This window comes from Delphinapterus leucas, chromosome 11 (genome assembly GCF_059928025.1).
Source record: "Delphinapterus leucas isolate spDelLeu-1000000601 "Yukka" chromosome 11, BTC_Dleu_Yukka2, whole genome shotgun sequence".
In the NCBI taxonomy this organism is placed as follows: Eukaryota; Metazoa; Chordata; class Mammalia; order Artiodactyla; family Monodontidae; genus Delphinapterus; species Delphinapterus leucas.
The window spans coordinates 12509106-12533527 of record NC_143139.1 but is presented as its reverse complement, the minus strand read 5'-3'; the positions used below and the strand labels follow the sequence as shown (position 1 = coordinate 12533527).

The 24422-nt window shown below is 42.9% G+C and overlaps 1 protein-coding gene across 1 annotated transcript in view; it reads right to left on the bottom strand.

Annotated features, from left to right (window-relative positions):
- Positions 1 to 6203: 6203 nt before the first annotated feature.
- The window catches only part of PTPRO (protein tyrosine phosphatase receptor type O), a 117279-nt gene continuing 99060 nt past the window's right edge, over positions 6204 to 24422 (bottom strand). The window contains exons 21-26 of the mRNA XM_089920073.1: positions 23180 to 23256; positions 22225 to 22359; positions 21873 to 21995; positions 17084 to 17238; positions 14824 to 14959; positions 6204 to 8874 (exon numbers count right to left, since the gene is read on the bottom strand). Coding sequence (XP_089776199.1) covers positions 8770 to 8874; positions 14824 to 14959; positions 17084 to 17238; positions 21873 to 21995; positions 22225 to 22359; positions 23180 to 23256 — 731 coding nt within the window. The 3' untranslated portion in view covers positions 6204 to 8769. The remainder of the gene's footprint in view (positions 8875 to 14823; positions 14960 to 17083; positions 17239 to 21872; positions 21996 to 22224; positions 22360 to 23179; positions 23257 to 24422) is intronic.

Here is a 24422-nt window from a genome sequence, read left to right as displayed (position 1 = left end):
ATGAAATTTTATATAGTATCCCACCATATGAAGGAGGTAAAAGCAGTTTCTCTCGTTGAAGCTGCAGAGAGGAGGCCTGGAGCCTCATTTGGAAATCACTGGTCCGGAGCCCACAGAGTCCCTCCTCCATGAAGACCCTCGCTGGTGAACGGGAAGGTGGAATGGGAGCTGATCATTCCATGGCAACAATTAGACCAGGTTTGCCTTTCGTGGGGACGCTTAGGCTCAGAGATAGTAGGGTGACTTCTCAAGGGCACAGGGCTGCTAGGTGGCAGAGCACTGTGACTCGCAAGTCTATAACTGTTGCGATCACGTCACTCTGCTTCCCCAAACCACCAGGCACCAACAGCAAGGAGCTGTCAGTGCAGCCCTGCGGAGGAAGCTCTTCTTATGCCCGGTGGCGAACAAAGCAGCTGGTTCACGGAGGCATTCAGTGGTGTTCACAAGTGGTGCCTGCCCAGGTGTACTTACATATTGCAGTTTGTACGAATTGACTTGTTGGTTTCAGAACAAGTAGCCAGCTTTTCAGACAGAGAGTGCAACAGATTTGCACAGATTGCACTACTGCAGATGTTTCCACTGGATGTGAACCAGGCCCTGGCATTGCTTTGCTGGGAAACCCGCTAGTGTGGGTTTTGTGATGCACTTGGTAGCAGAGAACCAAAGTCGAAAGCCAGGTGTGGGCAGTGCAGGGCTCTGATCTAGAGGATCAGCTCCTGTTTGGCACCATATGCCTATGGCACGAGGGTCCTCCTTGGGTCACAGGCTGCACCTCTTTTATATCCCAAGGTCCGTGACTGTTGGGGGTGGAATGGGAGGGGGTGGTTCAGGTGTCACCCTGGGGAAACAGCCAGCCCAGCACAACCGGCTTCAGATGCTCTTATCAAATGTATTCAAGAATGCCAAGATGGCCCTTGGAGATGGTGAGAGGCGTGCTTGTCCTGAAGAGCCATGTAATATACTAAGTTATTCGAGGAATTGTTTTCAGCCCCTCACACATTATCTTCTTTATTTTTTGAAGCCCTGTGAGAAAGCTACCATCACTATGTCCATTTCACAGATGAGGCCACTGAGTCACACTCAGGGGCAGAGTCTCAGTTGAATTTCTCTCCACCCACACAGTCCCTTGTTCTAAACCATTCCAGCTGCTGTACGGCTGGGTCCTGTGCTGTCCTGCTTCCCAAGTTCATTGGTTAAGGGAGGATGTGATTCGGGTGATTTTGAACATGAAAGAACCCTTCCAAGACGATTTTGTTATTTGTGTTTGTAAAGGCAGCAGTGGTTGCAGTTAACTTTTCCTGTTGAAACAGCCCTGTGGATGTTTTGGCGTTCTCAGAACCGAACAAAATTATGTCGTATCAGCTGGCTTTGAAGTCCTTTCCACTGCCCTGGACTCACCATGACACGCAGGCTCAGAATCTCCCCACACACCAAGCCTCATGGCCTCCTGCACGTTTGAGCTTTCTGTGATGTGGAACTACTCCGGGGCCTATTTTTCACTGAAACCCAGGACTCAGATTCAGAGTCAGTAGCCTCACATGTGGTTCAAAAATGTGAGTGGGTTTCCTGAGTAATGGTCTTGTTACGGGGTTTGGAAAAAAAAAAAAAAAGAGAGAGAGAGAAGGAGAGATCTAACTTGGAGGAAAACCACTTCTGGAGAAGAGTACATGTATTTCCATAGAAAAGTTTATTTATTAAAAGAATCCATCATGATTCTGCGGCCTTTTCCTGAGCCCGTATTTGCCTTGTGGGTTGCCCTCTCTCTGTTCTGTCTCATCTTTAACCTGTCTCCTGGGAATTTTATCGGGTAGCCACACACCACTGCCCTGAAAAACTCCCACCGTTACTGAGATGGAACATGGTCGTAAAGGTTATCCTCGGGCTGCCATACTAGTTAAGGGTACGTTGACTGCCTTAGCCGACGATGCTAGCATCTCATGACGACGCGATAGAAATGTGTTACTAGATCACATCATGGGCCATTGCAGGCGGGGGTTTCTCCTCCAGGTGGCAACTCAGGGACCCAGCCCCCTTCCGTCTTTCTGGCACCACCGTCTCTATCTGGAGATGATAGGTAGGTAGAGGAGGGGGGAGGGAAGGAGAGGTAGGGAAGGTTGCTCCTGGCAGATTTTCAGGGCCTAGGGGCCAGGGAGTACAGTCTACCCCTTCTCCCTCCCAGTGAACAGAACTGACTGCATGTGCCTGGGCAATGTAGCCCCAATATGCATGGTTACACTTGCAGTGACAGTAAACCTACTTGATTCTGCTGAAAAACACATGCACGGGAGCTGTCTGTGGAGGCCTGGAAAGAAACTTTGATTTGGGAGTCAACCAAGAAGAAAAGCTTCAGAAGGTAGGTTCAGAGGTTTGGTTACCCCCATGGGCCCCGGCCACTGACGCCGTGGGTGTTTTATGAATGCTTGCTGCCAGGGGTGAGTGTACAGCATTAGTATTCTTTAATGTGGCTCGGCAGTCTTTAACACTTTAATGTGGCTGTATGGTCTTCCTTGACCCTTCCAGAAAGAAATCACCTGTCCTCTTGGTACTGCATTGGCTGCTTTATGTATTTCTATCACATCATCTGTGCCACTCTATTGCCCTTAGTTTCCATTCTAATATCCCTTATTAGAATGTAAACTCCTCTAAGCAGAGACCTTGTCTCATCTATCTTCATAGCCCCAGCCCCTTCCACGGTGCCTGACGTGGGATGTTGAGTCAACAAATGATTTTCTTTGAGGGCTAGAAATTTACTGTTTTTCAAATGGACAGTTTTAAAAGCCATCCTCTGTCAAGGCAGCCCTGGTCAGTGCCAGAGTGCCTGCCCTTTTACCAAAATGGGAAAGTTGATTTGGACTTCAAGCCTCTATCCAAGAGAGGTGTAGAGCCATACGTCGGTCCAAGAATGTGAGGGGCTTTCCGGGCTCTGAAGATCATCCCTTTGCTGGCTTCAACCATGGGTAGGAGTGGAGGGAGGGCCCAGGGGCTCCAGGGTGTCTCATCTCATTTACCTGCCTTAATCCTATCAGCCTCACCTCCACCTGCTGTCTGCCTGGAGACACTGGGACTTACCCTTGTGTTCCTAGGGCCCAGGCCAGTTCCTGGTCCATAGCATTTTTGCTTAGTAAGCATTTGGTGAATGAATGAACATTTGACTAAAGTTAGAAACTTCTAATCATTGAGAATCACGCATATAGCAGACAGCTTGGGACCTGGGTGGAAATCAGAAGAACTGGATTTTACTTCTCACTTTGGCTTTGAACACCTGTGATATTTTGATTTGTCCCTAGAGCTCCTAAATATATATTTAGAACTCCTAAAACCCTTGGAATTTCCCAAGCGATAAGAGCAGTAAAGGTGTCTGGGTATTTAGAACAAAACCCTTTCAGCCACATCTGAGCTTATGTAAATGAGAAAACTTTTGGAAAGCACCAAAGCATGGGGGCTGGTTGGAGGTTAGAACTTTCAATCCCATCCCCATCCTTAAAGTTAGTAAGTTCCTTAGATGTGTAACCAAGAGAAGAAAGTGCTTCCTGAGGAATGAAATGATGGGCTGCCCTGGAGGTGACAATTCCAGAAGCTCACTGGAAGTGTTCCATAGAAAAGAATTAACCATTTGCCAGGGATGGAGAGTCTTTTCGAGTAGGAGAGAAGGTTAGCTTGCTGATTCTCATCGAGAAGGGAGGACCGTGTCAGGGTCTGTGGTGCCTGATGAGTAACAAAAACTATGAGAACTTGGTGTTTCTGTCCTTAAGCCATTGGGGAAAAAGGTGTGTACCACTATTACTGGTGTGACTGCAGAAGGTTGACCACATTTGAGCTCTACAAGTGAAAAATGTTGAAAAAGGCTTGTCTAATGCTTTCTTAGCCCTTCCAACAACAGCCAGACTCTGATTCCATAACATAGTTTTACAAGTTAGCCTACGGCACCATTTGTGTCTCTGGTGCCTGGTGTATTGCAAGTGGTCAAAAAATCTTTCCTTGATTGATTGCTTTATTCACTCAGCGGATTAGATGAATGTATATTTGTTGAATGAATGACTGGATGAACCAGGGACTCGTCCTTGACCCCAAGCTTAGAGCCCCACTTGCCCCAGGTCTTGTGATTATGGCCTTTGTTTTCCACAAGGTCGTAAGGGTTCAGGTGACCCTGCCCCGAACAGTTTGTTCGTGTCCCTCATAATACAACTTCCAGAGCTAAACATGATCCTCCATCTTTAACTGAGTGACCCACCAGGATCGGGCCTTGTGATAAGCATCAATTGAAACTGAAAACGCGTGCTGCTGTGGAAGGCCAAGAGTCAGAGAGATCGTGGCTCAAGTTTCCTTCAAATGCACCCAAAAGAGGCTTTAAAAACCAAAGGTAGAAGTTTGTGTGTGTCAGGTTTTGTTGCTTTCTAACTCCTTTGGCCAAAGTGGTTGTTCTTTTCAGTCCTGGGCATGGCCTCTGAGCTCTGAGCCTGGGCCAGGCCCCAGGCTAGTGATCAGTGAGCTAGGAAATGCGCCAGCTAATTTGAAGCACATCACATCAGACATTTCCTGAGGTGGAAAGGAAGGCCTCCTTGCTAGAAAGCAGGGAGGATTTTGGCTCCTAGAGATTGGATTCAGTAACTTTACTCCCTTGGCTGACGGCCAATCCCCTAGCAAGTAGCTCTCACAAGGTCTGCAAAAGACTCAGTTCCAAAGTCTCCAGCCCCTGCTTTACACGTTGACACCACAGCCTTCTTGGAGAGATGTATCCCCTTTCTGGGGTCAGGGACAGCTTTTAGAAAAGGGGAGCGATTATAGAATCTGATTAAAGATTTTATAAGAATTGAAAAATCCTTACTAATTTTTCTAATTTTAAATTTGGGGGGCAGTGTTGACTTTGTAGTGGAAAATTGTCAACCCCGAATTAGAACACTGTCCCCCCGAAAAGGTTGCCATTCATCACTTTCCTTCCTTTTCAAGTTAAATAAAGCCATATAATGAATGTATAGGTATGGATGTATTAGTGTTAGATATTAAATGTATAAATTAGAGTCTAGTGGTAGTTTCTCAATTAACTTAAAAAATTGGCTTTTGCAGCCAAGGAATTTGATCTCAGTAGCACTCAAAGTTAAATATTCTGTTATTCCAAAATCTTCAGCTCTTTCTATGCACCATGTAGGCTACTATGAATGCCTGTGCTAATGCCTCTATGTTCCGTGCACTGTAGCACTTCACAGATGACTACAAATAACACTAATTAAAACACAGAGGCCCTAGCTGCCTCCTGTCTGAATCCTTAGAGTTGAATCCTGGAGTGAAAATTAAGCTGGTTTGAGGGGCCCCTAGGGTACACGAAAGAATAAAATACAAAACACCTTTGTGTGAATTATCAGCTCTGATACCCTTTACACCTGTGAAATATGGTGCTTTTAGTAGGTAATTCTACAGTTCATCAACGGAGACTTAGGACAGATACATTTCAAAGTCATCTATCGGGATTGAAACCCAAGTCTTCAGACAGATGGATGCTTTTCCCATCATAAACTGTACACTTCAGGAGCACCGGTGTACCAGGGATGTACAGAGTGACGGCTGTGGAGACCCCTGAAGGAATGATCTGGTTAAGTGCCTGGTGTGACTTTTCTGTCATCTAAACTCTGAGGCTTCCGTCTAACTCTGGATACTTCATCTTCTCTTTTGGGAAAACTGATCTGGGACTATTTGATTCCTACCTGGAAGGGGTGCTCAAGAAAATCATAAAACATTTACGAAGTGCTTTAAGTTTCAGGGAAGTAAAGTTCCAGTCTGTGAACATGGGAAACGCACCTGCACCAGCAGGTGTCTTATCAGCTCACCCAACGTTGCTTACTTCACTCCTGACCTGTCCGTGTGCGAAAACCTAAGGAAGTCACACATACACTTGCTACTTTTCTTTAGCCACATGTACTCCTGGGAATGGAGTGGTACATTATTAACATGTCCAAGAAGGGACTTAAAGGGGTGGGAGTGAGAAGAGAAGGTGGCAGCAGGGAGGTGAGAAGGGGAGGAAGAGGTGGGGGCGAGTCAAAGCTGACAACACCCAGGGAGCCCAAGCTGTTAACCTGTGGGGTCTGGACAGCTTCTGCCGTTCCTCCCCTCTCCCCACGAGGAGAACCTGAGACTCCCTGCCTGGCCAGGTCTTGCAAAGAACTGTGCCAGGCTCTGCTGTGGCCAGGCCTTGGTGACAAGAGACAGTGGGGTGCAGAGCTGTTCACTTGGCATCCTTTACCTTTACAAAGGTCACTGATAAAATGTGAAACTGACGATGCGTGCATGGCTTCATGGAGATGCGCAGGAGAGCGGGGATCCAGGGCGAGGGGCGGATGCACAGAGAGGGGGACACAGCCTCCTGAAACACACACAGGAAGGCTCAGGACAGCCAACTGCTCCAGTGAAGCAGCAAGCTTGTGTTTACTTTCAACTCAAAATGTTTTCCTTTGTATATCCATCACCTCTTCATTCTCAGGAAGCGACACAAAGTAACAGGCTTCAGGATGCCATCTGTGTCCATTCTGACAGTGTTCATGTCACAAGACACAATTATGTACTGCAATTATACAAAATGCAAAGAATAGATTGCTGCAAGTTACACAGGTTAAAATGAAACTGACAACCCCAAAGAAAACAAAACAGAAAGTTATCTCTGTCAGAATCCATAGAGATGCTTGACAATATTACCCCCCCCCAAAATGTAGGCAAATCATTGTCCTAGCATGCTGCAGTTCATTGCCACAACTTCATAAATTCCCAGCTCTTTGGGGGAAGGAAAGTGCGTGTTCACAGCCTATAGTTTGCAAAGAAATAGCTTTTACGTGTATGCAGGTCAACAGAAAGAGGAACGCAAACCCTAGGCACCAAGATTGCTCAGACAGCAGTGGGGTCTAAAGAGTGAGACTTCAAAGTCTTCTGAACCAGATCTAGTTTGTTGAAAAGGAACCTGGACAGTGACATTAGTCCAAGAGGGCCAAGGAGGAAACACTGAACTGTTAATAAGAAAAAAACATCAAGAACTAGAACAATTAAGACTTAAATATTTTTTCTACTCTACTTTGAAGCTGAATTACAGCTCTTCATATTTGGAAAAGATACGCAGTTGATCTGTGGGAAGAGCCTTTCTCTCTCCCCCGATCCACCCTCCCCATTGCTGATCCAGTAAGCTTATGTTGGATTATAGATAGCACTGGTTCAATTTCCTTGCAGCAGAATTGCCATTTTTTCATGTGTGGGCATGCCTCTTTTTAACAATGAGGTATAATTTGACACCAACTATGCCTGATCCTTCTTGGGTTACGAGCTTGCTCAATAGTGCGGGCAGAAAACAGTTCAACGTTCTGATAAAATCACACACGTACAAAAATTATTGCACTTAAAAACAACAGCAAAAAACTCAGCCCAACCAGCAAAGGGCCAGCAAAACTCTTCGGAAGTGTTGTGCTTCCTGCCCTTTGCAGAGCTTCTGGACCTTTCTGGTGTCCGGTTGAATTTGGTCCATTATTGAATGTCCAGAAGTGAGAGTCCGAAAGACACTGTAGGCTCTTTAAGGCTAAGTCTTCCCGGTGCTTCTATGAGATAAATTATCTCCTTGGCCACGTACTGTAAAGCAGGGCTCTTTTTAGCAAATGGCTAGTAGAGCCCCCCCCCAAAAAAAACTCTTGGAAGCAAGGGAGGAGGGGTTCACATCATGTCCTGTCCTGTAAATGAGAGACAGAGGAAGACAATAAGCAGCCTGGGAGAGCAAAGCCCCTCATCAACAGCTCTGTGGCTGGAAGTACAGCGACCGCCTCCTGATTCCATCACTAGCTCTCATTACACTCAACCCCACAGCCCATGTGGACGTGGGTTTATCTGTGCATCTTTCTCTGTGCAAGTCCTCCTTTCTGTGTCTCTGTCTTTCCTTCTACCTGCAAATTTGTCTCTGTCTGTCTTTCCTTATTCTTTTTCCTTCCTGCCTCCTTGTGCTTTCTGTCTGTCTTTGTTGATGAATGTAATGGTCTGATGCTAATCCTATCCTGGTACTCACTAGTCCACATCCTTCCATACTTCTTCCTCAAGGCACCCTTGTCCTCTCTCTCCCTGTCAATGATCCCTCCAACCTTAATATATTCATACACATTCTACGCTCTGTTTACTGAGTTGAGTTAGAAGATTACTTGTTACTTTAGCCAAGATTACTTACACCTCCGAAATCTGATGTCCTAGTTAAAACGTGAGCACAAGGCATTGACTGTGTAACTATTTTTTTTCACGATGCTCTCAAGTAAGTACTCACATAATAGATGAGATCAAGGCATTTGAAAACTCCGCTAACCTAAGACTATTGTCAATATTGTTTTTCTTCTTTGGGGTGTCTACTTTAGCTCATGTCTTCTTTGTAGCCCCTTGTGTGGCCCTTGTAGTCAGTAAAATGTCTACATAAAGTATCTAGATAAATAGCATTGGATGGTAATATCCTGATATTGCAGGCACAGATCCAATATCAGAGTAATTTAAGGTTCAGGGTGGAGGGAATGCAGGGCAAATCTTCATGAGTTGCTGAAGCTCTTGCGTGCCACACCCACCAACCTAGGCCCACTGAAGCTCAAAGATCTGCTACGGTATTTGTCTCTCCCTATGACCACCTCCCCGTGACCACCTCTGTGGGGTCAGAGTCAGCACAGATAGCCACTGCTGCGTTTGTCGTATCCCATATCATGCCCTCTCCTGTTGTGCTAAGACAGGGTGCCCATGATGGGTTCTTCTCCACTTACTGGTCTGGATTCTGAACTAAGACTTGCTGACATTCTCATAGATGACGTCACTGATGCAGAACTGCTGCTTCTTCTTCATCCACATCCGTTGCGCACACTGATGGATAAAGATGTACTGCTCCTGGGGCCAGAGACAAGGGTTTCAGAGCAAGACACCTCTGCGCAAAAGTATAATATTTTAATACTATGGCAGTATTAAATGCTATGATGTGATGTCAAGGGAAACATTCTTCATTATTTATGAGACAATTTTTTTAACATTTTTATTGGAGGATAACTGCTTTACAATGGTGTGTTAGTTTCTGCTTTATCACAAAGTGAATCAGCTATACACATACATATATCCCCATATCCCCTCCCTCTTGCGTCTCCCTCCCCCCCCATCCCACCCCTCTAGGTGGTCACAAAGCACCGAGCTGATCGCCCTGTGCTATGTGGCTGCTTCCCACTAGCTATCTACCTTACGTTTGGTAGTGTATATATGTCCATGCCACTCTCTCACTTCATCCCAGCTTACCCTTCCCCCTCCCCGTGTCCTCAAGTCCATTCTCTACATCTGAGTCTTTATTCCTGTCCTGTCCCTAGGTTCATAGAACCAGTTTTTTTTTTCTTTTTTTTTTAAGATTCCATATATATATGACACAATTTTATAACTAGAAAATCCAAGAGAATCAACTGTAGAAATAGTTTGATTAATAATAGGGCTTAGACTATCACTACTTAATGCTAAAGGCAATGAATATTCAAGCAATAAATCATGGGGCTATTTGAAAAAAAAAGCACATCACCTCATAATACACTGAAATAAATTCCAGGAAGTTTAATGAATTAAGCCATAAAAATATAAAGGAAAATATAGGTTAATTTTTCTCTGATTACTTTAAGGAAGGACTGTTTAAACTTTAAACAATGAAATAAGTTACAAATAAAAATGTTAAACTACTGTATATAAAAAGGAGTAAAAAGAATAAAATAAAGGGCAAACCAGAAACTGAGAGGGAATATTTTCTAGAATTATGACAAATGTTGATACCTTCATCTTTGTTTAAAATTCATCCACGTCAGTAACATGCACACTTAAAGTGACAAATAAATAAAATACACTGACCACTAGACCAAATATTCCTGGAAAGCAGGGACTGTGTCTTTTTATTCCTAATACCCAGCACTTAGTTTGTGCCTATTAAATGTTTAAGTAAACTGAGAAAATATTAAACCATACGCAAAAAATGGCCAAGTAATAAAAAATTGTAAATTAAAACTATTTTTTATCTATAAAGTAAGCAAACCTAAAGGAAAAAAATAATATTCAGTGATGATTTGAGTTTGTTGAAGCAATCATTTTTACCTACAGCTGGTGGAGGTACAATTAATAAAATGCTAATAAATGGCATTGTGGACAGATAAAAGTAAGAAAGGAAAGAATCCAATTTAATGTCCTATAAAAAGGAGAATGTTTGAAGTAAGCAACAGCATACCTAAAATGAAACAGTATGGGACTTCCCTGGTGGCCCAGGGGTTGGGAGTCCGCCTGCCGGTACAGGGGACACGGGTTCGAGCCCTGGTCCGGGAGGATCCCGCATGCCGCGGAGCAACTGGGCCCGTGTGCCACAACTACTGAGCCTGTGCTCTGGAGCCCACGAGCCACAGCTGCTGGGCCTGCGTGCCACGGCTACTGAGGCCCACGTGCCTGGAGCCTGTGCTCTGCAGCAGGGGAGGCCGCTGCGGTGAGAAGCCCGTGCACCACAATGAAGACCCAACACAGCCAAAAATAAATAAATAAAATAATTTTTAAAAATAAATAAAAGAAAAATAAATAAATAAAATAATTTTAAAAAATAAATAAAAGAAAAATAAATAAATAAAATGAAACAGTATTCAGTCTTTAAAATGAGAGTTATAGAGTTTTAGGCAATTTGGGATGATACAGGTAGCAAAATATTAAGTGAAAAATCAGAATGTAAAATTAGCATATGTGTATAGGGCATATGAGCACAATTGTGTGAACATTATACTTGAATGAAGGCCGAGACGAGGTACGCCAAAATATTGAGAGTAGCTGTCCTTATGTCATGAAGTCAAGGTCATTTCTCCTTTTTCCTTATTTTCCGGAGTTTCTCTCTAAGTAATACCATTAAAAATAGCCTTTAAATAAGAACCAGTTAAGATAACCACAGGATTTCAAGGACCTTTTGTATGACAACTTCATACAAAGGATAAAATTAAATACTTCAAACTTCCCTGGACTCACATGTATTTTTCAACAAAATTTGGGGAAAATATATTCCCTTATATTGTGACAACATTACATCAGTAACTGAGCTTCCCTTTCTTGTTATGACACATGCCTCCATTGTTTCTGGTGTTGAGTCAAGCACAGGGCATCGATAAGGACAGAGACTGCCTGGTTTCTCAACCCATACCTACGCAGTGGCCAAACTTTGTGTCTAAATAAATACGTAAATAAAGTAGCTAGGCCACAGGAAAAGTAAATAAAAGACTATTTACAGACTCATCTCTGAGAGTTCCTGAGAAATCAGGAGGCTGCCAATGAGGAGAAGTGGCTGCTCAAAGCAAGGCCTGACCTCCTGGGAAAGCCTATTAGAGGAAAATTAAAGAAAACCTTTGATAAAAATAGAAGAGAGCCCAGGAGAGGCGAAGGCCATCCACATGTGGCACTTTAGAATTTCAAAGCACTTATCTTGATGATATCGGTTCACCTGATGTATACTTTACAACAAACAACTAATGAACGTTGTCCTTCACTTTTTACAGATGAGGGATGGGAGCTTTTTAAAAATATATATTTTTATTGTTTAATTTTTTTTTTTTTTTGCGGTAAGCGGGCCTCTCACTGTTGTGGCCTCTCCCGTTGCGGAGCACAGGCTGCGGACGCGCAGGCTCAGCGGCCATGGCTCACGGGCCCAGCTGCTCCGCGGCATGTGGGATCTTCCCGGACCGGGGCACGAACCCACGTCCCCTGCATCGGCAGGCGGACTCTCAACCACTGCGCCACCAGGGAAGCCCTATTATTTAATTTTTTTAAAAATTGGAGTATAGTTGATTAAAACGTTGTGTTAGTTTCAGGTGTACAACAAAGTGATTCAGTTATACATACATCTATGTCTATTTCTTTTTTTAGATACTTTTCCTTATAGGTTATTACAAAATACTGAGTTTAGTTCCCTGTGCTATTCAATAGGTCTTTGTTTGTTATTTATTTTATATATCGTAGGGTGTATCTGTTCATCGGAATGGGAGATTCGAGAGGTGAAATGAGTTGTACAGTGGTCAGGGTTGGTCCCGGGCCTCTTTCAGGGTCTGGCCTGACTACCCTACTCTCTGACTACCCCTCGCTCCTCTTGTGCAGGGGTCCACACAGCGTGCCTGGTCAGCTGAGAAAGGGGAAAAGGGCTCATCAAAATACGGCCCGTGCGGCATGTTGCAGGGACTTGAAACATGCACCTGAGGATATGGTCAAATTAATCAGTGACTTCTGCTGTTTGTAGAGGGGGTGGGGTACTAGAATCAAGGCAATGGGCCGTCAAGAGGGCGTAGGAAAATGAAAAACCAGCATGGGAGGTAACCTGTACACAACACACTGTGGTTTCTGTATATACATTGACTCTGCTGGAGAATCATTCTGGCCTCTTGAAAACCATTAGTGTCAAACGAGTGCTCTGGGATGATGAAGAAAAATAATTTTTTACTCTGCTCTTTATTATTAGCATCAGTAAACTAGGAGGCAGCAGGACTGGGGCGTGAATGAGCTCAAGGAGGATGTTAAGGAAATCCTAACATTCAAGTTACAGGTTGAACCACGAAGAGCACAGGAATGAGGAAAAACAGAGGTAAATCATTGGACGAGAGGTTCCAGACACAACTGACAAAACCGACATAAATAAATAACTTGAACTAGAGAGGATCACTGCAAAATCCTGAGGGAACTCAAGAGTGAATTGGAACAGTTGGGAAAAATAAGTGACCCGTGGTGACCTCTGCCTCTTCTGCTGACTTTGAATTTTCCCACGAGAGTTCAGGGAAGGGATATCGTACTTAAAAAAGACTGTTTCCCTGGAGATGTCAACCTAAAATACTACCATAAACAAAGAAGCAATCAAAATTTGAGGAAAGGAAGTTACAGAGAAAAGCCAACTTTTTCTCAGCTTTACAGAAAGGCACATGGTGGTCACCCTGGTGTCCTGGGATTACCACACATGAAGAAAGATAATGGCACTGAAAATTGGATAGAGGGTCTACCATGTGAAGGTAGACCTTTGAAAAAGGGATTAGGATTCTGTTGTTGGAAAGTTGAAAGCCAACAGGCTGTAATCACAGTCTATAAAATTATAAAAGGTATGCATTAAGTCAGTGGGGGCAGACAGTTCATCAAATCCAAAATACTTAAAATAAGGAGTGGCCCTTTGAAGCTTGGAGATCAATATACATAATAGAGAGTTTTAATCACATAGGAGGATATAGATTTATGGAAGTGAAAGCCAAAAATATGGACAGATTCATAACACAGGTTTTTTTTGTTCGTTTTTTTACGGTACACAGGCCTCTCACTGTTGTGGCCTCTCCCGTTGTGGAGCACAGGCTCCGGACGCGCAGGCCCAACAGCCATGGCTCACGGACCTAGCCGTTCCGCAGCATGTGGGATCTTCCCGGACCGGGGCACGAACCCACGTCGCCTGCATCGGCAGGCGGACTCTCAACCACTGCACCACCAGGGAATCCCCATAAGACACTAGGTAGTTGGGCTTGTCTGGGAAACCAGGACATTTTAAACTTATGATAATAGGATAATGTCTATGTCTCCACAGTGGTAAATTAGAAGGTAGCAGGACTGGAATGTGAGTGATCTCAAGGAAGTGAGCACACTAATAGATGTCTTGCTTCCTAATCATCCCTGAGCCATCTGAATGTGAATGAGTTACTGTTTCCAAAGTGCTATGATCTTGCTAGAGCTCAGAAATAAACAGATTGGAACGTCTGTGCCAAGCCTTGCTCGGACAGGATGGGGAGGCAGGAGAGAAAAGGGGGGGAAAGGGGAAGCCGGAAGCATTGAGACGGCAGCCCGGACTGTGGACTTTTGAGTTATACTGACATCTAGTGGTGATTGCTGGGAAAAACATGAGGAAGATTAAGGCAGGTTTTAATCCCTTGGGAACTGAGTCAGAGGTCAGGCCAGGCTGGGTTCCAGTCTATAAGTGTTCCTCCCACACACACTCCTCGAGCAAAAAGGATTAGTGTTCGCCCGAAGCTAAGAAGTTGCGAGTACGGCTGGGTGACTAGGATTACGAAGAAACTATTGTGCTTAGGTTTGTGAACCCACACAGGTGCACACCCACTGCTGCTCTGAGGCAGCGTGATGCTGTCTGTCTGGGGCTGCCACTCCAGCCTGAGTGCATTTTAAGGCTCTGAGGTGGAGAGTACCTGGGAGAAGAGGAGAAAGGAGAGCACGTAACGCTGATGTATATTTCTGGGGATGCCTCCATGTTGTTACAATGACGATTCCATTCATTTAGCTCAAGGGACTGGCAGTGCTGGTAGATGAGAGGCTGGAAATCCTTAAAATTGTAAGGATTTTATTTCATCACAAAGCACAAAGTCAATCCATATTATCATCAAAAGTGAATTGAGCCACATGAAGGGCAAACTAATGACAAACTTATTGAGTCAAATCTAGCATTTTATATAGAAATTAAATCACATCAGTTTTAAAGTCTCCACTTGGTGGCATTTCCCCAGATGGCTGTCACCTTCACTGAACTCTCAGTCTGTTCAAAGAGCTTTTATTCCATTATAGATACACCCATGCGCTCTGGGTTACTGAAGGGCCTGTAACATCAATAAAAGTGTGGGCATGTACACCAAATGGATTTCTAAAGACTAATATCTGTTTCTTTTATACCTTAGAGCAGTTTGAATGTGCACAATAAGAAACTGGGAACGGCAGATGCAAAAAAAAGAAAAATCGAGACAATGGTTTTGACATATGCGATTGAATAGTGGGAAGTTTTTCAGTCAAGGGCAAATTTAAAAATACATGTGATTATGTTCCTACCTCGGTCTGTACCATAGACATCCGGTATGACCGCATTTCTGACACCAGCCCTAGGATGTCCACAAACTCATGATCCCGAATGTGCTGCAAGAGCCTGTCCAGGGCAATGAATGTTCCTGTCCGACCGACTCCAGCACTGAAAAAGAGGTTCCGACAGCACATCACTTAGCGCTTCTACACTGTTGGAAACAAATTGGCGATGAAAAAAGACCAAAACCAAAAACCAAAAACACACAAAAACTACATGTAGCATCATTGAAAAAAAAGACTAAACTGACAATATTTCCCGCTTAACTGTTGTTTAAGTATGCAGCTGTGGTTGATGTGTCTCCTAACGTCACAGTTCTATCACTGCTACCTCTCTTAGAGAGGTGTGGGTCTGCCTTGGCCACACCTGCCCATCCCGCCCCCCAGGGTTTCTGTTCCTTAGGAAAGTAAGGATTCCATGTGGAGCCTCCTGGAGAGTCAGTTCTCGCCCCCCAGGGAGCTGATACACGTAAACAATTCCAGTCTTCTGAGTAGCCTCAGAGTTAAGCCCTCACACCCAACTAGAAAGTTTAGTTGAGATGTCCACACCCTAGTTCTAGGGCTGGGGCCATGGTAATTTGTGCGTCTTCAGCCCTAGGTCAAGTTCATCGTCTCTGACCTTCCTTAAAGTGCATCCGCCCTGCTAGTGGGTGCTAGTCTGCTTCATTCTCCCAGATAGTTGCCTCAAAATCAGATTTAATATTTGGACCCAGTCTCTCCCAGTCCCCAAATCCCAGGGCTCAGAGCATAGAGGGAAGTGGAGTGATATGGGCTGACCTATTCTCCACCACAGTCCGCAGGGTTACAGTTAAAGTCAGCCGTCCTTTTCCTCCAATCACTCACAGACTGGAGTGCCAACTGGTTCTGAACTCCCGATTGTGAGGGAATATGAGGAAATAGAAATCAAAACCAATTTACACGTGGGATGTGCTGGGAGAGAAAATCCAACAGGAAAAACCATGAGTTCAGAACCGTGGTTTGCTTCTTCTACCAGACAATTCTTCCCTCTTAGGACTTATCTTCTCTGATTAAATGTTCTGTGTCTGGGTGAACACTTGCAAAGTCACATCCAGAACTATACCTGCTACCCAGCTACGTGCGTGAAAGGAGTCCATGTGTTTGACCCCAGGGTCGAGCAGGTTTATCTTCTGCTCTTGGAAAGAACCATTTTGAGATGAGATAATTTCATCTGGTGAAGCAAAACTTTTGACCTGGGAATGACTGACAGCAAGGGTAGTCTCCCTAATCAGAAACTTGGTAGCTTATGAAACATTTTTCTTTCCAGGGAGACACATTCTCTCTCTCTCTCTCTCTCTCTCTCTCTCTCTCTCTCCCACACACACACACACACACACACACACACATACACACACACACCCTTAGCCATTCTAGTTCACAGACCAAGGTACTAGATCCAGGATTATTGGCTGCCAATGCCTCGTCTGACAGCTTTATTCCGCTTCTACAGCTGATACACAACAGGAGTGCATTTATATCCCCTGCTCTTCTGAGGCTGCATAAACATTTCACAACAACATTACGTCACACTGCTGGATTTTGATGGAGCTTTGTTCACATGGTAGGAAAGAAAGCTTAAATTCAAAGATAACTCCTTCTGTAAGGGATTAGTGTGGTCCTTGATTTTTGATAATGCAGTAGATCATATAGCCCCTTTTGTCTGCACCATCTGGAAATTTAGAGATAATGTGGAAGGGAAACCTAGCAAATATGTTTATCTTCGCGAGCTGAATGTTTTTATTTCACCTTTCCTTCAACTTGTGTTTTATGTCTATTTATATTACTCTGGGTTGTGATTGGCTAGTTTTAATTTGACTTTGTATTTGGCTCTGTTATAAACTCCACAGAATCCTTGACAGGATAGGGTACCATCACATGGTGCTTAAAAGCCCGGCCTTCGGAGACCGGTGTGCCTAGATTTGAATACTAACTCCTTCATTTTCTGGATGCATGAACTTTTGTGACTCCCTTAATCTTTCTACTCCTTAGGTTTTTTTTTTTTTAATCTGATAATGGCAATAATATTATTAATCTCATATACTACAGGATATAAATAGCTGTATTATAAGTAAATCATGTATCTAGTAAGACTTCAGTTAATCGTACATTTTAAAAAATCATAATTCATTTAACTCTTCATTCAGTCTGATCAGTGGTTTAATGGTGGGCACTTTCCTCCATGATTTCTAACCGACAATGCATTTGATGAGGTTACCTGCAGTGCACGATCATGGGGCCTTTGCTCTTTGTCGCTTGCCGTCGGACCATGTGTACAAACTGCAGGATGCTTTCTGCAGCGTTGGCCGTGGGCACCCCGTGATCAGGCCACGCAGTGTAGTTAAAATGCATCACATCCTGCATCTCGTCAGCCTTTAGGAGAAAAACAAGCGTTAATCTCTCAGTCCCCCGTCAGGATGGCTCAGGCCTCGGAGGCAGCTCACAAACGATGGTAAAGCCACATTTCACTCCTGGTCAGTATATCTCCCTTTCCAGCTCTCAGCATTGTGTCTGGCACAAAGCAGGCCCTGAAAAAAAAATACTAATTGTATAAAGCTTCAGATAGTAGGATAAATAGGCTAATCCATGCCTCTGTAGTGATAAGAGCTTAAGCAGATCAGGGTTCGCATCCCGGCTCTGCCATTTAGAAGTTACATCAGCTCTGGGCGATGAATTAAATACTGAAAGATTCTGTTGGTGACCCGCTTGGGTCCACTGGGCCAGGCTGTTGCACCCCCTTTCCCTGATGCTGCTAATAGCATCTAGCTGCACCCCACTCCTCACAGGCATCTCCCACTGAAGGGAGCTACCTTGCTGGGAAGTGCCTAAGAGATAGCATTCTCAGGCTGAGGGCAGCCTGCAGCTAATAAGTGATTGATACCGGGGCACAAAAAGTCAAGATGGGACTACTCTACTGTCCTATCCTGCTTCCTTTGTTCCTGGACACATTTTACCCAACATTACACTTTCAAAAAATCCCCTATATAACAATCCTTGTCTTGGGATCGGATGCTAGGGGAACTGACAAGACAAACTCGCTGAATACCAGTGTTCTCTCATTTGAAAATGGTCTCATGATATCTTTAGCAAGGGTTGTTGTGGAGATTAAGTGTGATTGTGTTTGTGAAGGGTGGCATCTGTTAGATATCCTCATCACTACTACAGCATAATTACTACCACTTGCTGTCATCCAGCTCAGTGCATTTCAATGGATGGTTCTGGGAATACCAGTAAATGGGTATGTTTTGTATATTTTCCCATTCATATGAACCCGTATACCTAATATATTGTTGTTCCCTCTGACTTGTGTAAATACCAGCTAGGATGTGCGTCCTCCAAGATTTACTTCTTTAAGTCCCTACTAATTGATAAGCATAAAGTTTTGCTATCAACTATCAGAAATATTCCAAATCCAAGCCTCGCAAAGATCTAATGCATCCCTCACCCCTCAAATTTGCTAAGACCCTAGAATCCACTCAGGAGATAGAATACTATATCATACTTTGGAAGAATTTGGTCTGGCTATGAGTTTGGAGTTAAAGTTTAGGTTTTCAGGTATTAGACAGAAATGAATTTCAAGGTGTCACTGGTCTTGGGTGAGGTAAAAATTAGAAATATAAATAAATGTATAAATACAAATATAATAATATTTGTATAAATATAAATGTCAGCACTTCAACTAGACCCACTGTCTCCTACGTCCCCAGCCATACGCAATGTCTCTCTATATGAGCGAGTTCAAGGGCTTTGTCTTCGACACGTGGAGCATGAAATCTACAGAGATGCTGGCCAACCTCACTGCTGTCCTCAGGAAGTATGGCAAGAAAGTAACTCAAGCATAATAAATTGTGCAGAATGAATGAATTACTCAACACCCGGAGGATTTAAGGATACTCTATCCCCAGATAACTTTGGTTGCCCAGAAAAATTCACGAAAATGCTCGCTCTTTCCAAATGCGGATCACAGGCTGAGCACAAGACTCATACATTGTAGGATATGTGTGTTTTGATAAAAGAAATGTTTACATATTGAAGTACGGGAAGCCATTCTGGGTTATACATGAGTTAACTTGAATTTTATGCTAACCAGAACGGCCTGTTTGTGGTCTATCAAACATACATTGTACACTTGCTTTAATTATTAAAGAAAAGGGCACATTGGCCAGAAGTAAAGAATGTCCATGTTGAGAATAAAGATAAATGCCCCTCTTCCTGGGATGCCAATGCTGGTCCTCCTTCCGTGATAAGAATCCCTTCCCAGGTGCCAAAGCCATACTGGCTTGCTGTGTGTGTGCTGATCTGGATTTTCTTTGAAATCTTGAAGGAATGTATCCCTGACTTGTTTAATATTCTTTGTTCTGACAAGATAGAAAACTGTGCTGAAAATCATGCTTCTCCAGAGCAGTTCTTGAGAGACTGTCTTCAAGGCTATAGTCCTCAGTTTGGTTCAAATAAATATTCCTATTGTAGATTGTTTACTGGTTATTTTCATTGACAGAATATATACATATACACGCATACATACATATGTATACCTATATATATAGCTATATTAGAATATATATATTCTAAAATGTATCGAGCTAAAACATGCAAGGTGGTTCAAAAATAAGAAGGCTTTAAATTGTGATTAGTCTCTCCGTAGCTGCAGGGCAGAGGTCTTGTATCAGATGGGTGATTCCTGTCAGCTGAATAGCAAGGCACAAGTAATGGGAACAAACAGGTTTTTGCTGGTTTTTAGTCTCCAGTTCTTACTCAGTTCATGCCAAGTTTCAAGTACTGGAAAGTGACAAATTTTGCGTTATGGTCATTTTCCTATTAAATGAGAAAACCCTGCTGGTTGCATCTTACTTAACCATTCCAACATTTCTCATACTCTGATTTCCTCACTTGTGTAATTTTATCTGGTTGTACTCTGAAAATTTCCACATATCACCATGGAGGGAATAAAGAAGTATATAAGCAAAAAATGAAAAAAATAGAAAAAGGTATTCACCGGCACAGCACAATGTTCTTTGTTAATTTAACCTTCATTGCAGGAGCTTAAAATTTAGATTCTATTTGTTTATGGCCAAAAGGGGGCGCTCTGGGATCAGATGCTTGCAACTACTGTATAAAAACCAGAAACGTCTACTGTTCAGCGTTTTATTCCTATGTTTCAAGCCCTTCACATGGTTGTCACTGAAAAGTTATTATTTAAGACCAAGGACAAGGACATAGTATTGATCACACAGTGATCGATGTCACTTCTCCCAGTCAAGGGAACAGACCTTATTTTTGCTTTGCAACTTTTTTCTCCCAGATGCAAAACCTAGGGAAAGATTTACTCTGTATTTGTATAGCAGTTTATACCGGCTTTCTGGGTAAAATATCCAAGAAAGAAAGGAGAGTTCAAATGGAATTGAGATTGTCAAACATTTTCTCTGACGGCTAAGTCTGTTGATGTTTTCTAAGTGATTTATTATTTTTGAAAACATTCATTCATTCACTGATTTATTAATTCCATGAAGACTTATTAAGTGGCTAAGGGTTAGGATTACAAGGATTATTAAAACAGGATACTTGAGTCCATGACAGTACATGGGGGGGGCGGGGGAGATGGGAAAGCAGACACGAAATGAGAGAATTATAACCATGTATGGTGCACTGTGATACACGTGAAACTAGAGCAGGAGAGGAAAGGGAGAAAGGTCTTTTGAGACTAGGGAAGGCTTGATAAAGGAGCTAACGTTTGAGCTGAAATTCTGAGTAGGAGTGTGCTTAAGGAAAAGGAGGAGGCGGGCATTTCAAAGAGGTGGAACAGCCTGGAGCAGTTTGTTAACAGTTACACTGGGATTTGCCTAAATTCTCAATGTAGCAAAAGCCATTGTTAACTAGTAGTGGTTAAGAAGTGATTTGCTTCTTGTAAATATCAATAAATGGTGAGTTAATGAGTGCTTGGGTTGCACTGATAATGAAAATCCTTGTTTCCGTTGCCTATGTTAAGGTCATCAAGCATTTTCTGTAAAGGGCAGAGAGTAAATATTTTAGATTTGGGGGATCATACAGTCTCTGTGGCAGCTATTCAAGCTTGATGTAGCACAGAAAGAGTCATAGGAAATCAGTAAACAAATCTGTGGCTATGTTTCAATAAAATGTTATTTATGGGCATTGAAATTGGAATTTTATAATGTCCATATAATGTTTCATGTGAAATATTATTCTTCTTTTAATTTTTTCCAACTTTTACAAAGGTAAAATTCATTCTTAGCTCGTGGACTTCACGAAGGAGGGTCTTTTGTTCATCCTCTGATCTACACTGTGAGAAAATGTTGTTTCTAAGCAGAGAAGCACATTTTAATGAGGACTTTAGTATTAAGTTTGTCCTCAACAGAGACCATGTTTAGGTGGAGAATACTAGTAATACTTAGCCTGCCTGTCAGCAGAGATGTAGCAGTCCTTACAGGAAAAAATAGACTTTTCTGACATTCTAACAATCAGAATTCAATAGCATTTCAAAAGAGCTAGGAAACCATGATTACTAAGGTCCAGAAGTACCTTAGAAATAATAAAAACCAAACTACAACAAAGTAAGGGACAAAGCCAAACAAAGTGAAATAAAACCCAAACCACTACATGTAAAACTAAATTTTAATTTATAATGCAGGTGCTTGTATATTCTAAATATACCCATACATGGTTAATATAAGTGTGACAACACTTCTCTCCTCAGTCATGCCTGGTGAGCAGTGGGTCACCGTGTCTTCTATGACCCTGGCTGAAATCTGAGATGGAACAGTGTAGCCTTCTGATTCCATCTCCTCGGGCTCTCCAGGGTAAGTATTTAATCCACACGATTCTCGAGGAGTTAGGAAATAAGCACATTACACTTGGGATTTTCCTCTTGGAGGAAGCCATGTTGCCAAGTCTGAGGTGCCCATGGTCTCCCATGAAGGGGGATTGGTCTCCTGACCCTGGGGCTTCCCTCAGCATGGGAACAGCTCCTGAACCCACACTCTGTGACTTACATAGTTGATCCGGAAGTGTCTACAGGCCCAGGCATCCTGCCCTTCCTCTGAGATCATCTCCACTGTGATGTCTCCATAAGCTATGGGTTCTTCCGTGAATGGCCAGTAATGGTCACATTTCACCTGAGGGGACAATAGCACAACCTTTTAAAACAAACAGGCTAGGGAGGAAATAGTCTGTACTCATTTAGGGAAAGCGAATGACTTGCCTCTGAAGAATTGTATAGGATTATTGTGAGGATGAAGAATGAAGCAAGTGGAATGGTTTCCAATAGACAGTAAGCATTTAATCCATGGCAGTGGCTGGTACAGGCTTCGCTGCTAAGTGGGGCTGACCCCACTAGGCACTTACCCGCCTTTTCTCATTACACTGAGTGAGCATGACAATAATCTGAGACTTCTGTTGTAGGACCATCTTCCAAAAGTCATTTCTGGTTTCAGGCAGAGGCCCCTGTGTGGCAACATACTCCTGGGGTGAGTTGTATCCCTGGAAGGTAAGTGACAAAGTTGTCACCTAAGGAGCTACAGTCAACACCAAATGCTGTTTCACACAAATGAGAAAAAACTGAAAATTTACTGGGGCTAAAATGGCAAGGGATCGTGCACGTATGAAATGTTTCCTCCTTTTTTCATCAAGGAGGCAGTCGTAGTAGCTGACTGTATAAATCCATATGATTTGATACATTTTGTGGGGGAGCCTAGAAATCACACCCACACGTTTTTACACTAACAACCACTGTCTTTACAGATACATTTTAAAAGCACAGGTGCTCAGGTGGAGCCCTTTGAGTTTGGTTGCTGACACTGACATTTAAGCACAAGAAAGATGATCTTTAGTATAATGATCTACTTTCAATTTCACTAATCTTTTTCAGAGAAATTTGTATATTACTAGTCTCTGGGCTTCTTTTTTCCCCTATTCTTTTTTTTTTGCGGTATGCGGACCTCTCACTGTTGTGGTCTCTCCCGTTGCGGAGCACAGGCTCCGGACGCGCAGGCTCAGTGGCCATGGCTCACCGGCCCAGCCGCTCCGCCGGCATGTGGGATCTTCCCAGACCGGGGCGTGAACCCGTGTCCCCTGCATCGGCAGGCGGGCTCTCAACCACTGCGCCACCAGGGAAGCCCTTTTTCCCTATTCTTTATTCTAAAATGGAATAATGGAAACTGTTCTTTAGAGTTGGAGTGCTTAGTGGAGAACAGCTCTCTATTGAACTGTTTGACACATCCCTGAAGCCCTAATAGTCTTCCTCTGGCTGGGTTAGAATTTGGATGCCTGATTTAAAAAATTTTTAATTTTGATTACTTACAGGAATGTAGTTGGCATTGATGTAGTCTGCACCTTCCTCTTCATTCATGGAGATTAATCTCACTCGGCTAAAGTCATCTGTAAAGCATAAGGAGAAAAATATTAAAAGTCAGAGTGGAAGGGTGCAGCCACTATGAAGAACAGTATGGAGGTTCCTTAACAACTAAAAATAGAGTTACCATATGGTCCTGCCATCCCACTCCTGGGCATATATCCAGAAAAATGAAAACTCTAATTCAAAAAGATACATGCACCCCATGTTCATGGCAGCACTATTTACAATAGCCAAGACATGGAAGCAACCTAAGTGTCCATCAACATATGAATGGATAAAGAAGGTGTGGTATATGTACACAGTGGAATATCACGCAGCCATAAAAAAGAATGAAATAATGCTATTTGTAGTAACATGGATGGACCCAGAGATTATTTTACTAAGTGAAGTAAGTCAGACAAAGACAAATATCATGTGATATCACTTATATGTAGAATCTAAAAAAAAAAAAAAAAAGATACAAATGAACTTGTTTACAAAACAGAAACAGACTCACAAAAAGAAAACAAACTTATGGTTACCAAAGGGGAAAGGGGTGGGGAGGGAAAAATTAGGAGTTCGGGATTAACAGATATAAAACAAAACAAATGAACCAGAAAAAAAAAAAATCAGGGTGGAAGGAAGACTTGTCAAGACAATTCTGTACCCAATATCTGTACTCAGTACCAAGTCAAATCGGTCAGTGATATGCTAGGTAGATAAAATTTATTTTAGCTTAATATTTTAGCCTATCTCAATCTTAGCTTCTGGTTTAAACAAATATATAAATATCTCCCCACCAATATTTCCTCCCCTCAGCCCTCCTGTCCTTGAAAGAGTGGTCTCCAGGTTTTTTGGGGATTGTGGAGAATATGTACAGGAACTAAAATATTTGGTAGGTTGCGTGGAAGGCCATAGAATGTAGCCTAAACACAGGATTTCCATTTCACTCAGGGACATCCAGAGAATTCACTACTTTTGGGAAGCCTCGAGAAGAGAAGATGGAGTTGATGGTCTTTTTGTAAACGGACTTCACATGAAAAAAGTAAATCCTGAAATGTGTACAGAAGTAAGGTGTTGTAATGATAATACTACTTAATTTTGTCAAGAACCTTTTTAAAGGAGGGAGTTCTTTTTCTAGAGCTTTGCACTTTTCCCTTCTTTCCCAGCTCCCCCTAGAGTGTAGCAGAGAGGAAAGTTAAATCTATAT